The sequence below is a fragment of the Euprymna scolopes genome, chromosome 1 (genome assembly GCF_053919585.1).
Source record: "Euprymna scolopes isolate OS-2025 chromosome 1, ASM5391958v1, whole genome shotgun sequence".
Lineage (NCBI taxonomy): Eukaryota > Metazoa > Mollusca > Cephalopoda > Sepiida > Sepiolidae > Euprymna > Euprymna scolopes.
This window is the reverse complement of record NC_136482.1, coordinates 95,302,654-95,317,543: the sequence shown is the minus strand read 5'-3', so window position 1 is coordinate 95,317,543 and position 14,890 is coordinate 95,302,654. Positions and strand designations below refer to the sequence as shown.

Sequence of the window (14,890 nt, the reverse complement as noted above, 5' to 3'; positions counted from 1 at the left end):
TTTAAAGAGAGTTGAAAGTAGATCTTTGGTTTACTTTCAGCAGCCTCATAGCTCTCACTTACCTTAAGTCCTCATTCCGTCAGTGATGTTTCTAACAAAGCGGGAAAATTGTTTTCTGAGTTAAAATCTATCCAGTTAACACTTATCGTTGGCTAGTTTTGGACCTTGAAGTATTTTTTTTTTTTTTAAATTCTTACATCAAGTGGTTTCATACCTTGTCTGGAGCGATTTTCATTTAAAAAAGAAAAAAATTGGCATTATCAATAAAATATCTAATTAGTTGTTTTTGGTACAGCCAAATTAAAAAGAATATTTTTACGTCATTGTTAAGGCTCATAGTTTCCTTTCCTTCCCTTAGCCTATGTTACAGGGATTTTGTGGGGCTACTATTACTCCTTTGTCCTAATTTTTTTAATTAGTAAATTTAAAAGAATATGGAAATCATCCAATTCTAATAACATTTTTAGCATTTATTCAATAAATTATAAATTTTATAAGGAATTAGCTGTATAACTTTGCATTTCCTGTGATACGTTAGTTTAAAATATGTGTTTTGTAAATATGTCTCTGTAAAAAGAAAGTACGAATAGCTAAGGTGAATAATTATTGTTTTAGTAAGATTTATTCATCTTAGCTGAGTTTTCTTTGACGGTGATTATTTAAGAACATCTATATATTACCACACTGCTAATAAGTATTTAAACAACCTTTTTTTTTTTAATGGAAATCGCTGTAGACAAAGCATGAAGCCACTTGATGTAAGGGCTAACAAGAACAAAAAATAATTATTCCAAAGACAGGAGATGCATATTGACCTTAGTTTTGAAAAGACCAGGTAGAAGAAAACAGTGAGCAGGAAACCTTGAAAGAAGCTACTGGAATAGGAAGCTGTATTACAATGAGGTATTAAAACAACAAAATGATGGAGACCACTAGATCAATGAGTCAAATGAGCTGGAACAAAGGAATCAGACAATTCTGAAGAACACATAGCATAACAGTATTTGTATAAAAGACTGAGACTAGCAACATCACGTCTGGGAGAGAGAAATTGCAGTGAAGAAGAAAGTGTGAGGGCTAATCAAATTACAGACACGTTTCTGCAAGTTATCAAGAACCTTCAAATGGGACACAGATTCACTAATCCAAATATAACAACAGTGCTCTGTATATTGTCTGATAGTGGATTTGTAGAAATAGAGAATAGCTTCAGGTGTGAGAAAGTGTTTAGAGCGATAGAGAGCACCAGTTTTACAAGAAGCAGAAAGAGCAATGGATTTAATATATGGACTCTAAGAAATATTTGATGAGAAAGAAAGACCAAGAAGTTTTAGAGTCGATTTCTCATCGAGAGCAAAGTCATCCATAAGAATCTCTGGAAGAACAGGGACACGCCTGTGACTCAAATAACATGTAGCCTGAGTCTATAACAAATGATATGGTACAACAACAACAACAAGAGAAAATTGGCAAATCAGAATCAATGTTTGATTTGTCAGTTTAAATGCTGTCTAGGTCAAACTTATAAAATCCTGGCAAAATAATTTTATAAGCATATATGGAAACTATACTATTTCAAGTTCAAAATGATAATAATCAACTTCAAAATGGAACAATCAACTTCAAAATGAGAAGTAATTAACTTCAAAATGAATTAATCAATTTCAAATTGGAAAACAACTTCAAAATGAGAATGAATCAACTTCAAAATGGATTAACCAACTTCAAAATAAGAAATAATCAACTTGAAAATGGATTAATCAACTTCAAAATGGATTCATCAACTTCAAAATGAGAAGTAATCAACTTCATATTGAGAATTAACATAATACAAATAAATTCAATATTTATTCTTTTATGTTTACTTCAAAGAGATACAAAATAATATAAACGTTTCAAAGAAATTTATTTAAAATTTAATATCATCTAAGTTAATTACAAAAGGGAAGTAATCTCTGTATTCCAGATATGAAGTTAGTGCAAGTTTCAGGGGAAATATTATTAATAGCCTCAGAGATCATCACTTCTAACTTGCTGAGGCGAAATTCTTTAGTTGTTAAAGACCTTTAGTCATCATCCCTTAAAATCCAACAACTGAGTCTGCCATACTTTTTATGTCAGCTTTTATGACTGACCAAACCTTTTCAATAGGATTTAACATTGGACTATAGGGAGCAATGTTACCAATTCTCATTAAATTGTGACCATAGAATAGTAGTATAATCTTCAAATTTTCATGTAGTTTCGTCCCATAGAACCAAAGATATGAGCATTTCAATATTCAATTTGACTGCAAATAAATATATATATATATATATATATATATATATATATATATATATATATATATATATATATATATATACACACACACCTTTTTTTTTTTTTTTTTTTGGTAATTTTATAAGTTCCAAATTTCAGCAACTATTGATCAGAATTTAACAAATGAAGATGTGTTGGAAAGGTAATGACCTGAATTGTGTAGTGGGCTATGTGAAATGATTTGAAACAACAGCAAGGGCAGACTTGATTCCAAATATTTGTCATGTTATATCTCCCCTCTTTGGTTTTCATACATAAAGTAAATTTCACAGTGTATAAGGATTATTTGATACTGGAGATATTCATAATCATACCCTATGTCCAAAAGAAAGGAGATATAACATATGATAAATATTTGGAATCAAGTCTCCTCTTACTGTTATTTCAGATCATTTGAAACCATAGCAGCAAGTTTTTATTTCCTCTCCATCAAGGCCAGGGGTTTTGGGGAAATATATAAGTGAGAATGGGTGTGTGTGTGTGCATGAGAATAACTCTCAACCTATATACTCAACAAATTTTTGATCTACAAACTTGAAATTTAATATATATAGGGTATTCAGACCTGTGGAAAACTTTTTAATCGGTTTTCATCTGGAAAAAGTGGCTGGTAGGGAGTCAAAATTGAAAAATTTGTACTTGGAGTCATCGGATGTTAATCTGTTTGTTTTATCTGTTTTCACAACTGCATATGCGTGAATCGTTCACATGACAGCTTTTTTATGTTAAGAATAAGTTGGTTTACAAAAAACGCTTTTTAAAGAACGTGGCAAGCTGACCTAATGGTTATCGTACTCTATTCATTGTCTTCAGGTTTTGGTTTTGATATCAGCTCAAATATCTTTTTTTTACTTACAAGGAGAGAACTGTTTAGAAAAAACAATACTTGCATGCACATGTCTCAGCTTCTTTCGTTTTTTTTTGTTTGTTTGTTTTATTTAAGGAATTTAATATTATGTTTAATACCGGGCTGCACCAGGTACATCTGCAAGTTAGTAAATAACTGTACAGTTTAAATAAAAACCTTTTCATGTTGTTTTTGTTCTTTAAGGGAAAAGTAAACCTTTTTTATGCCTCTATGAAACAGAAATTCATTTTTGATAAGATATGGATATTTTAACATTTTTTATTTTTTTTAAAACTCTTGTCTCCAGCCATGAACTTGAGACGCTCCAACAGTTGGTCTGATTCATACGAGGGTTACAGATTCAATGAAATAGGAAAAGAACAGAAAGTTATGGAAAGAGATGAGCATACAAAAAGTTGCTGGTATGACTATTTTTTTTTTTTTTTTAGCAAAATATCCGTCAGGATGATTGGTTTATTTTATTGTTTATCAATGTTAATCATAAAAGACTTACACTTTTATTACTGTCTATTTGTCGATTATTATGTTAGTCTTCTGATTATTATTTATTTATTTTTAACTGGTTCGTTAGATTTCCATTAAATTTTGTATTACATTATATTATTACACAGAAAAACTGGCTGTCTCCCAGGGTGCTATAAATAGCAATTTTGTTTTTACAGATATTTAAAATTTATTTCATTCAATTTTTTTTTTTTTTTTTCTTAAAAAAAAAAAAAAAAGAGAATCAATCATCATTCATTTGCATAGAACAAGTACTAATGACCACCAAAAGAAAAAATCTGGTTTACCCCTCTCTCACATACACACATTTCCTTAAAATTCAAAAGCTGTAACCAATGGTCATTATTCTTGTAGTAGTGATTACAGGAGGAGGTAAGTCCTGCCTTGTTATAGTTGTGTTCTCTCTAAATGACATCAAATCATGCGTATTGCTGTGTTCAGATAAAAAAATACATGTGAAATTCAAGCAAAAACCAATGGTGTATTCCTTAAGAGACAGCAACTCATTGTTCATGTAATGTGAGTATTTTTAACAAGAGTCAACAAAGTAAAAGGGAGTTAAAACAATAAACATAACAAATAAATGTTACCAAAGACAAAATAAGTTACTCTTCTATCTACCTGAATAGGTTTTGGAGGTTTTTAAGGCATTTATTTACTTCGAAACAAAAGTAGTGTCAAGTCTGAGCTGTTTGAAAATGTAATGTTCTACAACTATTTTGTTGAATTTTTTATTTTGAGCTATTATCAAGGGTTCCTAAGACTATAATAAAACTACCATTTTTTTTTTTTGTTCCAACTCAACAGATTCAATTCTGCATTTGTTTCAAAAGTAAACAAACGTTTTAAAATAAGTTAAAACACACAAAGAAAACACTTATTCCGGTATGTAGAAGAGTAACTTATTTTACCCTTGATAACATTTATTTGTTGTATATTTGCTTTTTCATCTCTTTTTTTTTTTTTTTGCTTTTTTGGCTCTTGTTAAAAATGCTCTGTAATTATTAATATCAACAACGGATATATGGGCAGCTGTCTCTAGGAATGATGGGTGTCGTTTCTCCAAGAGAATTCGCTCTCATTGCTGATTAGATAATTTAAGTATCTCTCCTATTCTCACTAATACCACTCACCCAATTTTCCAAATCCGCTTATACTTAGAGTTTCTGGTTCTTATCTTAAGCTATGAGAAAATGGGCCAAAATCAATAGTCATTAGCAAGATGTATTGAAGACGTAAAAACATCTAAAAACCAATTGATCAGTCCTGGTGAAAAATATTGCAGCATTTTAATTTTTTCTAATGAATTTCTATATATGATATTTGTTCTTTTTTTCAATTAAAACTTTATATGGAATCACTTTCATATAGAGGTATATTTTCGTATGACCAACACCTGTAATTTTGAGTAATAGTGCATTCTTGAGTCTTTGAGGCATATTATCAAGCAATTGGCTCCAAGCATCACTGGATGCACACCATTGGCTAAAGGTTCTACGATTTTTAGAAAAGGGAGATAACTTGAAGATTTTGTTTATGACGTAACTGAAATCATCTTTTGAGTTTTTTTGGTCCCCTGATTTATTGGAAAGGGGCCTATGTTTTCAGTGGCGTATGTGCGTCTGGACGATTGCCAGATAACCGTCCATTAGTTTTTCCTGAAAGTTTATTACAAATTGTATTTCATTAAATAAATGTGCACAGTAAAAAAATTTTTTTGCAAAAGTTCCCGTTGCATCCCCAGGGTCTCAAAAGGGGTCAAAAATGCCCAAAAATGACACATTTTGCCCCATAACTTTTGATCCATTTATTAGATTTTTCTGAAACTTGGCCAAAATGTGGAGCCCATTGGTCTTAATATAAATCCAGTATGGGTGCCCTGACAAAATTCTGGTTCACGTCCCCGGGGGACTTTCAATGCTAACGTCCCTTGCTGTGGCTTCTTTTTCATATTTCTCAACAAAAACTTGATGTCTGACTATATAGTATTTTTTCATGGTGGTCAAGTCAAATATATATGTGTTAAGGCCTAAAACTGCACCATTATCCATTTACACTAGGATTTGGCATCCTCAGGGGCTCAAAAGTGGTCAAAAATGGCCAAAAATGACACTTTTTGCCCCATAGCGTTTGATCCAGACATTAGATTTTTCTGAAACTTGGACAAAATGTGGAGGCCATTGTTCTTAACAGTATGAGTGACCCTGGCAAAATTCTGGCTCGCATCCCTCTGGGACTTTTAGGGCTTAAAAAACATGCCTTTTCAGGGCTCTTTTTTCATATTACTCAAAAACTTGATATGTATGTCTATATAGTGGTTTTCCATCATACTGAATTCAAATATACATGTCTTAAGGCATGAAACTGCACCGTTTGTCCATTTTTCAATGGGATTCAATGTTCCCAGGAACTCAAAAGGGGTCATAAATGCCTCCAAACTGCAAAAAACAACACTTTTTACTTCATAACTTTTGCCCCATCCATTACATTTTTCTGAAACTTGGCGAAAATGTGAAGGAAACCTTGGCCCTTCACACTTCCCACATTCATCATTTCTCCACTATTTTTTATGGTGTCATCTCACATGCAGCACCAGAGGGGGACCACGCACACGCAGCTAGTTTTAATTTGTTACTAATTGCTTAAATTAAGCAATGGCCAATCATTGAATAAAGACTAAATAAGAACCCAAAGTGTATAGGTGGGCAGGGCATTGCTCTATACAAAGAATAATAGTTTTTTTTGTGAAGCCTCTTTGAACTCGTTAGTACAAACTTGAATTAGGAATAACTTTCTATTTTTTACGAGGGTAGTTCCAAAAGTAAAACCTTTTTTTTTTGTTTTTTTTTTTTTGCTCAAAGTTGAAATGATATGAAGACAGGAGTGGTACCATTAAAACAAGTGACCTTTTGTACACCAGAATTTATTTTATTACATAATCACCATCATTCTCAATGCATTTTTGCCAGAAATTCAATGACGCATCTCTGCTTCTGACAAATGTTCATGACGGGTTGCTTTCTTAAAGCCTTACACCATCAATATCTGGAACAGAGAGATGAAACGTCAAGGTTATGAATGTATGACTTTACTCATTATAGCAATGCAATTTGCAGTCCTCTCTGGTCCATTCAGTAAAATAACAAATAAAAAGGAGGCATTACTTTTGGAATGCTCCTTGTAACTCTAAAACTACCCTAATTATCTTAGCCTTCCTTTCAACTTTTGACTCAAAGGATGCATTGATTGACCTCATGGATCCTATCATAAGCTAGATTATGCGGAGTTCAAATTGAACTGAATTTATTTCAATCATTTATGCATTAATTGTGTTGAGAAAAATATGAACCTGTACCCCTCCCCCCCACTAAGTATGAGTAAAATATCACTTTCCAATCAATTAATCATATACAATAATCATTGAGCTTTAGCATTACATAAGTAACAAGGCTTGATTTTCACTAAAATATAAACGAAAGAATTGTTTCCTCAAAAAGACATAATAAATCAATATCTATATATCTATAAAAGTGAACGTGTCTGTGTGTGTGTACATTTCCCTACGCAATAACTGTCAATTTTCAGTCTACAGACTCGAAATTTGATATACATGGTACTAAGATGTGGGAAAATATTTGTGATCGATTTTCGGACAGAAATTTGGCTGTTAAGGGGTCAAAGTTCAACGATTTGACCTTTGAGAACTCTACCAAACTCCTACGCCAATTTTGGGTATAAACAATTGAAATTTTAGATATAGGTTCCTTGGACATGGATCTAACTTAATAACTTGACTGAGCCCAAAACAATAAATCTTAAGGGGTCATAGTTAAAAAAAATTTGACCTCTGTGGTCTCTACCAAATTATTCAGACAATTTCTGGTCTAAACATTTGAAATTTTACATTTAGGGTATTCATAGATAGGGCAAGCTTTTTAATCGGTTTGGGGTGGAAATTTTTAGTTACCAATATATAAATGTATGTATGTATGTTTGCATGTCTGCCTAAAACTTTTGACAGAGGTGATGGATTTTTACAAGATCAGTATCATTTTGAAGTTGGACCTTTCAGACGACAAATATCGAAAAATTGGCTAAAAACATTAATTTCTTCACCCTCAACTGGGCACTTTTCTACAGGGGAGGGGTCGTTTTTTTCGCCAATATTTTCGAAAGTCATCCTCTCCTTTCGATTGTCTAACCTTAATTAAAACCTACGTCACTTCTGGTTTGGCGGTGGTCGTAACAGCAAAGATGTCAGGTTTTTTCCCCATTCTTTTCCTCCTTCGCGGTACGGGTTCAAGCCTGCCTTCCTACTACCGCTTTTTTTTTTTTTTTTTGCTCTTTTTTTTGCTCAACACACACATCCAAACACCCGGGCAACGCTGAGCTGAAATGCTAGTATCTATAAAAGTGAACGTGTCTGTGTGTCTACATTTTCCTACGCAATAACTCTGTCGATCTTTTGTTTACAGACTCGAAATTTGATATACACGGTACTGAGATTTGGGAAAATCTTTGTAATCCGTTTTCGGCCAGAAATTTGGCTGTTAAGGGGTCAGAGTTCAACGATTTGACCTTTAAGAACTTTACCAAACTCCTACGCCAATTTTGGGTATAAACAATTGAAATTTTAGATATAGGTTCCTTGGACATGGATCTAACTTAATAACTTGATTTGAGCTGAAAACAATAAATGTTAAGGGCGTCATAATAGGGGTCAAAGTATAAAAAATTGATCGCTTTTTTTTTTTTTTTTCTTTTTTTTTTTGCTCAGCATACACCTCCAAACACCCGGGCAACGCCGGGCTGAAATGCTAGTAAATAAATAAAATAAGCACATATTTTAAAAAGAAGAATAATGTTATATTATAGTAATACAATATTATCAGTGTAGTTTCTGTTACTGTGATCATTGAGTGATTACAGTCAAAGTATTATATACTTATCATCACCAGGAGTCCATTGTATATCTAAATTACTATATTTGGGCAGCACGTTCAAACATTGACCTGCCAAATGGAAAAAACGTATCACAAGAGAAACAAACAGAAATTATCTTGCTGTTCAATGAAACCTGTATATGTAATTAAGGATGATTCCACAACACAAACAAAATCACTTTTCAACCTAGTGCAAACACTACCCAGAACAGCCAGTAATGGATTATTCTTTAATGGCCATATAATTATATTATTCTTATTTTTCATGTCCTTTTTTTTTTAGTCTTCTTGATCCAAACTTGTCACACCAGTATGAGAATTACAAGAAGTCTTATTCAAATTTATTGCATCAGTGGCAACTGTTCAATAAATCTGCAGAAGTACAGAAGCACATGGCAGTTCTTCCAGAAGCCAAAGAGGCATTAGGTAAAAAACAAATTTTTCTTTGGATTTTTTTTTTTTTTTTGTTTCATTAAAAAGAAAAATGTTAATCTTATTTTCTATCTTTATTATTATTTTTGTTGCAGTCTTGTCATTATTTTATTTTATTTTTTTTGCTTTCATTAACTAATTTCTTCGTCTTTGTTCGAATTGGAATTGATCTTACTACATACCATCAGCAAATTACATTTGTCAAATCCAACGCTATGTAAATTGTTTGTGATTTGTATATTTAGTAGTAGTAGAAGCACGATCAGCTGGATGTGGGAATTGCAAGATAATATGAAAATAGTTTATTATATATAGAATGATCATCAAAGAAGCTTAATTTAACAAAGATGTCAAAGTTTTGCCCAAACAATTTATGGACTTTACTAAGATATGTAGAATGATAAATTATGGAGACAAATATTTGAAAAGAACGATCTTTTCACTAGTTTACTTTTGCCTATTTCTGATTTGTACTTGCTTTCATATAAAGAACATTGCTCATCTTCTTTTATTTCAGCAAAATCACTTTGTTTTCTACTAATTATCTAAAGGGCAAGTGTGTGTGTTTGTATGTCTCGCTAAAATTAAAAAAAAAAGTACTTTTGCATTTAGCGCACCGGATTTCTGTAAATGTTGGCTTGGGCTCCATTAGCAGTTGGCATAAACTGCTGGAATATGCTAAGCTCTGATTAAGTTGATCAGCCAATGAAAAAGCAATAAGAACTTGCTTAGCCAATAAAAATCTAAGTAAACAAATTTTAATAAATTAGAAGAAAAAAAATTTAGTTTTTAATCACACACAGATTTAATCTAACACTAAAATAAATATCAATAGTTTTCCTAAAAATTCTTACAACTTTTCTTGATAAAAAAAACAAAGAAAAAGAAATTCAAACGTTTGCCTAATAATAAACATTAAAAACTTACAAAAAAAATCAAATTGTTTTTCCTTAAAATTCTCTTTAAAATAATGTTTCTATTTATTTAAAGCAAAAAATTAAATATATTTATTCATGAAACTTATGGGAAATTGTTATATTTTATTTTATTGTATTACCATTTTTGTTTCATTGTAATTAGTATCCAATAAATGTTATTTTTCTTCCTGGCATTTTTATATTTGATCGGTGCTTAGCATATTCCAGTGGTTTATGTCAGCTTCCAGGCACGCCTGAGCCAACATCACGGAAATCTGGTGTGCAAAATGCAAAAATATTAAAAAAAAAATGTGAATCAAACCCTGCAGAGTTAGTGTTTTCTTGATCTGCATTGCTTCAAATGTATAATTTCTAAAAATTTTGTCCAAACAAAAAAATTATTTGGGTTCATCGGACTACTGTTTTCATCTTGAGTGTCATTTTCACAACGTTTCAGCCGATGTAACCTCCGACCTTTTTCAGGTGTATCCTGTTAAACTTGGGAATGTTTCTGTCAAACTCTGGGAATTTCGAATGGAACCCTTTATTTACTTTACAGGGGTAGCATACTTTTGTTCCATCAGCCATGACTGGATAGAGGTTCTAAGTAATTCACAATTGTATTTTTCAGTCGCCCACACTGAGGATTGAACCTTCAACCTTTAATAGAGAATATCACTTTTACAATTAATTTTTCCAAGTACTCTAACCACTGCACTACAGGTCCTTACACAGTAGTCTGATGAATCCAAGTAATATGTATAATTCCTTGAGGTAAAAATGGCAAATCATTTGTTGGGAGGGTGGTCAAATTTCATTGTACTTTCATTAATGTTTCATCTGCACATGCATATTTCTTTCCCTTTTAAGCACTGAAAAGAAATAATAAATATGTTCAATTTGAATGTTTTCTAATGATTAGTCAGGTTTGTATTACTGTACACATAGATTCAAAAAAGTTGTTAAAAAACAAACATATAACAAATAAATGTTATCAAAGGCAAGATAAGTTACTTTTCTACCTAACTGGATATATTTTTTGTGTTTTTAATCAATGTAACATGTTTATTCAGCTCGAAAACCATACAGTGTTTACCGATGTATTGGAAAATTCAAGTTGGCGCCTGACTCTCTCTTTAACACGGTAAGTTGTGGAAAAGGTGTTATAAATAAAGAACTATACAAAATACTATTAAAAACCTGCCGAATATATGTCAACCTATGCCACGGTAACATATATTGAGCGAGTTTTTAACAGTATTTTAACTGGTTTTTTATTTATAACACCTTTTCCCAAACTTACGGTGTTAAAGAGGGTGTGAGACGCCATCTTGAATTTTCCAATACATCAGTAAACACTGTATGTCTTTTTGAGCTGAATAAACATGTTACATTAAATAAAAACACAAAAAATATATCCAGTTTGGTAGAAAAGTAACTTATCTTGCCTTTGATAACATTTATTTGTTATATATTTGTTTTTTGACAACTTTTTCGAATCTATGTGTACAGTAATACAAACCCGATTAGTCTTATTAGCTAAGTTGGTAGAATGAAAAGCTGCAGATCTAAATGTTTTAGTTTCAATTCCAGCTAATGGTGTCTGTACCTTACCCTTATTTTTATTATTTTTTTTAATAACCCAAAAGCGAGAGTAAATTTGGTTTTAGTCATGCTTTGGAAACACAAATGTTATGGACTATTTAACATCTGCTATTTTTTTTTTAAATGCCCCAGTTAACTTTGCTAGTATTTCAGAAATGTGCTTGATTCCAATTTATCAGCTTTCATCATCCATTTGCAGTCACACTCCGTTCCCCAAAATTGGAAAAATAACAAATAAAAAAAAAAAGCAATAATTAAAAACTATGCCTTTTCTAGACAGTCAAGAAAATAAAGTATACAATAAATTTTAAATTTGAAAATTAAGCAAAACGTCATTATAAGCCATGAATAAGATGCAGATATTTTTTATTAAAATAATTTTTATTTTAATAAAATTGTGACTTAACAGCTTTTTGCTTAATTTGCAAATTTAAAATTAAAAAAAAAAAATGCTTCAAAACAAAATTATTTTTTTCTTGAGAGTCACCACTTATCAAGGCCTGAGGTCACTTGAGGATAAGTATTAATGAATGTAAGGTGGTAGTTTAGTAATCGTTAATAGAGTAAATTGAGTAGAATTTGATTATTTATGGGGATGGTCCAACAAGAACTTCTTTACATTGGATTTGAAGGCTACCATGTTGTATTCAACCGGAAAGTAGGCCAGTGGAATAGTATTCCACAGATGGGCAGTTCTGGCAAAGAAACTTTGTTCATGGAATCTGTGTTTAGATTTAGGCACAGATAAAGAGTGGGGGAAATTGTATATAGTGGTTATAGCTAGTTGAGTATTTTTTGTGAAAGTTTGGTGAGGGAGGACCATAGATTGGAATTCAGTCAAGTATTTGCCATGAATATAACTATAGAGACAGACTTGCAATGTCTCTTCTGTGGAAAAGAGGTTTCTTCCAGTCAAAGAAAACTTGATTATTCTTAATAGTATTATTTTATGGAACAAAAAGTAGTTAATCGACATTTGTTTCTTTTGGGTATTTTTAATGGTTAAAATAAGTATCGTGTCAACAATAAGTCAATTTTAGCCATATTGGTATCGTCGGTTTCAAATCTAAACAAAGAGGACCTATACTTGATCTCCTATGTCAGATTCCTTTCAGCCTCTTATTATATATGTCTTTCTGTGCGAGAGACTGAAGAGAATCTGACATAGGCAACCAGACGTTGGTTCTCTTTGTTTGGATTTGAAACCCACCATACTGATGTTTATCTAATATTCTGTAAATTTTATGATTGGAAGCAAGGATTTTGCATATACTTATCAACCTATAGTTTTGGTATAGAGCTCTTAAAACTATGTTTTCTTAGCTCTGCTGCTGTTTTTGTTGTGAAGAAAACGGTAAGCTTTCCATCTTATTCTTGTGATCAGTTGTTTACTGTTTTGGTGAAGAATTATAATGTATTCATCTTTGTTTGGAATTGGAATCTTTAAATAGATTTTTTGTGGTGCAAAGAGTATGGACATTTGTGACCTGGAGGGTGGGTAGCATGAAAAGTGGTAAAAATGAAAGAAAAGAAATTTTACTATTTTACATTTTTAATCGTATTTCATGAATATTACTTCTACGTATTTACTCTGGTGAGTGTGGACGAAATCTGGCTTAGTGAATTAATGAGATTATATCTTGTCTCTCATTTTTACCACTTTTCAATTCCACCTCCATTATTAAAAAAACTCATAAATGTCCATATTGCTTGTCGTAATAAAATTGGAATATTCTTCAAATTAATTTTCTTAATGTTTATGTTAAAAGAAAATCTGGTAAAAAAAAAGTACTTATCAAGAATATGAGGGGCGTGCAATAAGTAATGCCCCTGACCCACTTCCCATAGCAGTAGAGCAACGAAACTTGGCAGTTATTAGTATTTCTCTACATAGGAACCACCCAGAGTTATGCATTTCTTCCATTGTTTGATGCAGCTCTGGAGACCGTTTTTGTAGAACACCCCAGGTTGGTCCTCCAACCACGACGTGACTTCAGAAATCAAGGCTGTATCATCTGGGAAACGCTTTCCTTTCAAAAATAACTTCATGGCTGGGAAGAGGTGAAAGTCAGAGGGTGCAAGGTCAGGAGATTAGGGACGATGAGGAGGATTTCATAACTACATGCCCATGCTTCTGATCTGGCGACATGCGAGCTGTGGACCGGAACATTGTCCTGCAGGAGGAGGGTACCTTTGCTGATCTTGCCCCGCCTCTTAATTTTGATAGCTTCCCTTAATTTCCTCAAAAGTGAAGCATAATAGGCTCCTGTAATTGTGGTACCCTTTGCCAGAAACTCTGTCATCACTACTCCGTCCTGGTCCCAGAAGACTGTGAGCATGACCTTGCCAGCGGAGGGCTGCACCCTTGCCTTCTTTGGTGGTGGTGAGTCCAAGTGCTTCCACTGCATTGATTGGGCTTTGGTCTCTGGATCATAGTGATGGACCCGGATTTCATCCTTTGTAATCAGTCTTTTGAAAAACTTTGACTCATCTTCTTGGCACATCTCCAAATTCATCCTCGAGCACTCGACGCTTTCTCACATCTGGAATGGTGTGGACAACCTGGGAATCCATCTGGCAGACACCTTATGCATATGCAAATGCTCATGAATGATAGTTTCCACAGACCCTGTACTAATCTTTACATCTTGGGCTATTTGGCGAATAGTAATGGCCTATCTTCCAAAATGGCAGCCTCAACTTGACGGACAGATGCCTCATCAATGGCAGAAGGGGGGCAACCAAGTCTGGGAGCTGTTTCCACAGACTTTCAGCCATGTTTGAATTCATGATGCCAGCATTTTACAAGGTCATATGATGGGGCATTATCACCATACGTTTCTTTAATTTCATCAAAAGTCTCCTGTGGTGTGCGTCCTTTCAAATACAAAAACCGGATCACTGATCGACATTCAACAGGCTCCATTTCACACCTGACTCAGTTCAGACACCTGTAAAACAGAAACCACAATTAGTTCAGAGCTATAATTTGCCACATAACCCGTAGAGATATAAATCATTGCACATGCAAAATTTCAGCTAGATCAGACAACTGGAAGTGGGTCAGGGTCATTACTTATTGCACGCCCCTCGTACAGTACTAAGGAAATATGGTTTTAAGAGCCTGAAAACTGACCCTAATATATTTGAACTAATGAAAGGGTTTGAAAATGACTCATAGCATATGAGAAACGATTTGGAATTCCACAGGAATACCACTAGTTTAAAAAAAAAATTTAAGAAAGAGTGAAAGTATTAAATGTTTAGGTAAGCTATTTGTAGATAAAACAAGGAATTTT

The 14,890-nt window shown here is 32.8% G+C and overlaps 1 protein-coding gene across 23 annotated transcripts in view; it reads left to right on the top strand.

The window, feature by feature from the left end:
• The window catches only part of LOC145252331 (GATOR2 complex protein WDR59-like), a 220,693-nt gene that overhangs the window by 185,371 nt on the left and 20,432 nt on the right, over nucleotides 1-14,890 (top strand). For 22 of the 23 annotated variants that reach the window (XR_013863759.1, XR_013863756.1, XR_013863755.1 and 19 more), the window contains 2 exons: nucleotides 3,477-3,591; nucleotides 8,921-9,063. Coding sequence is in view for 18 of the 23 variants with exons in the window: in XM_080112904.1 (XP_079969030.1) it covers nucleotides 3,477-3,591; nucleotides 8,921-9,063 (258 nt within the window). In the remaining 5 variants the exon portion in view is untranslated. Of the gene's footprint in view, nucleotides 1-3,476; nucleotides 3,592-8,920; nucleotides 9,064-14,890 lie in introns of those variants that run through there. The other variant, XR_013863757.1, reaches the window with a different exon arrangement.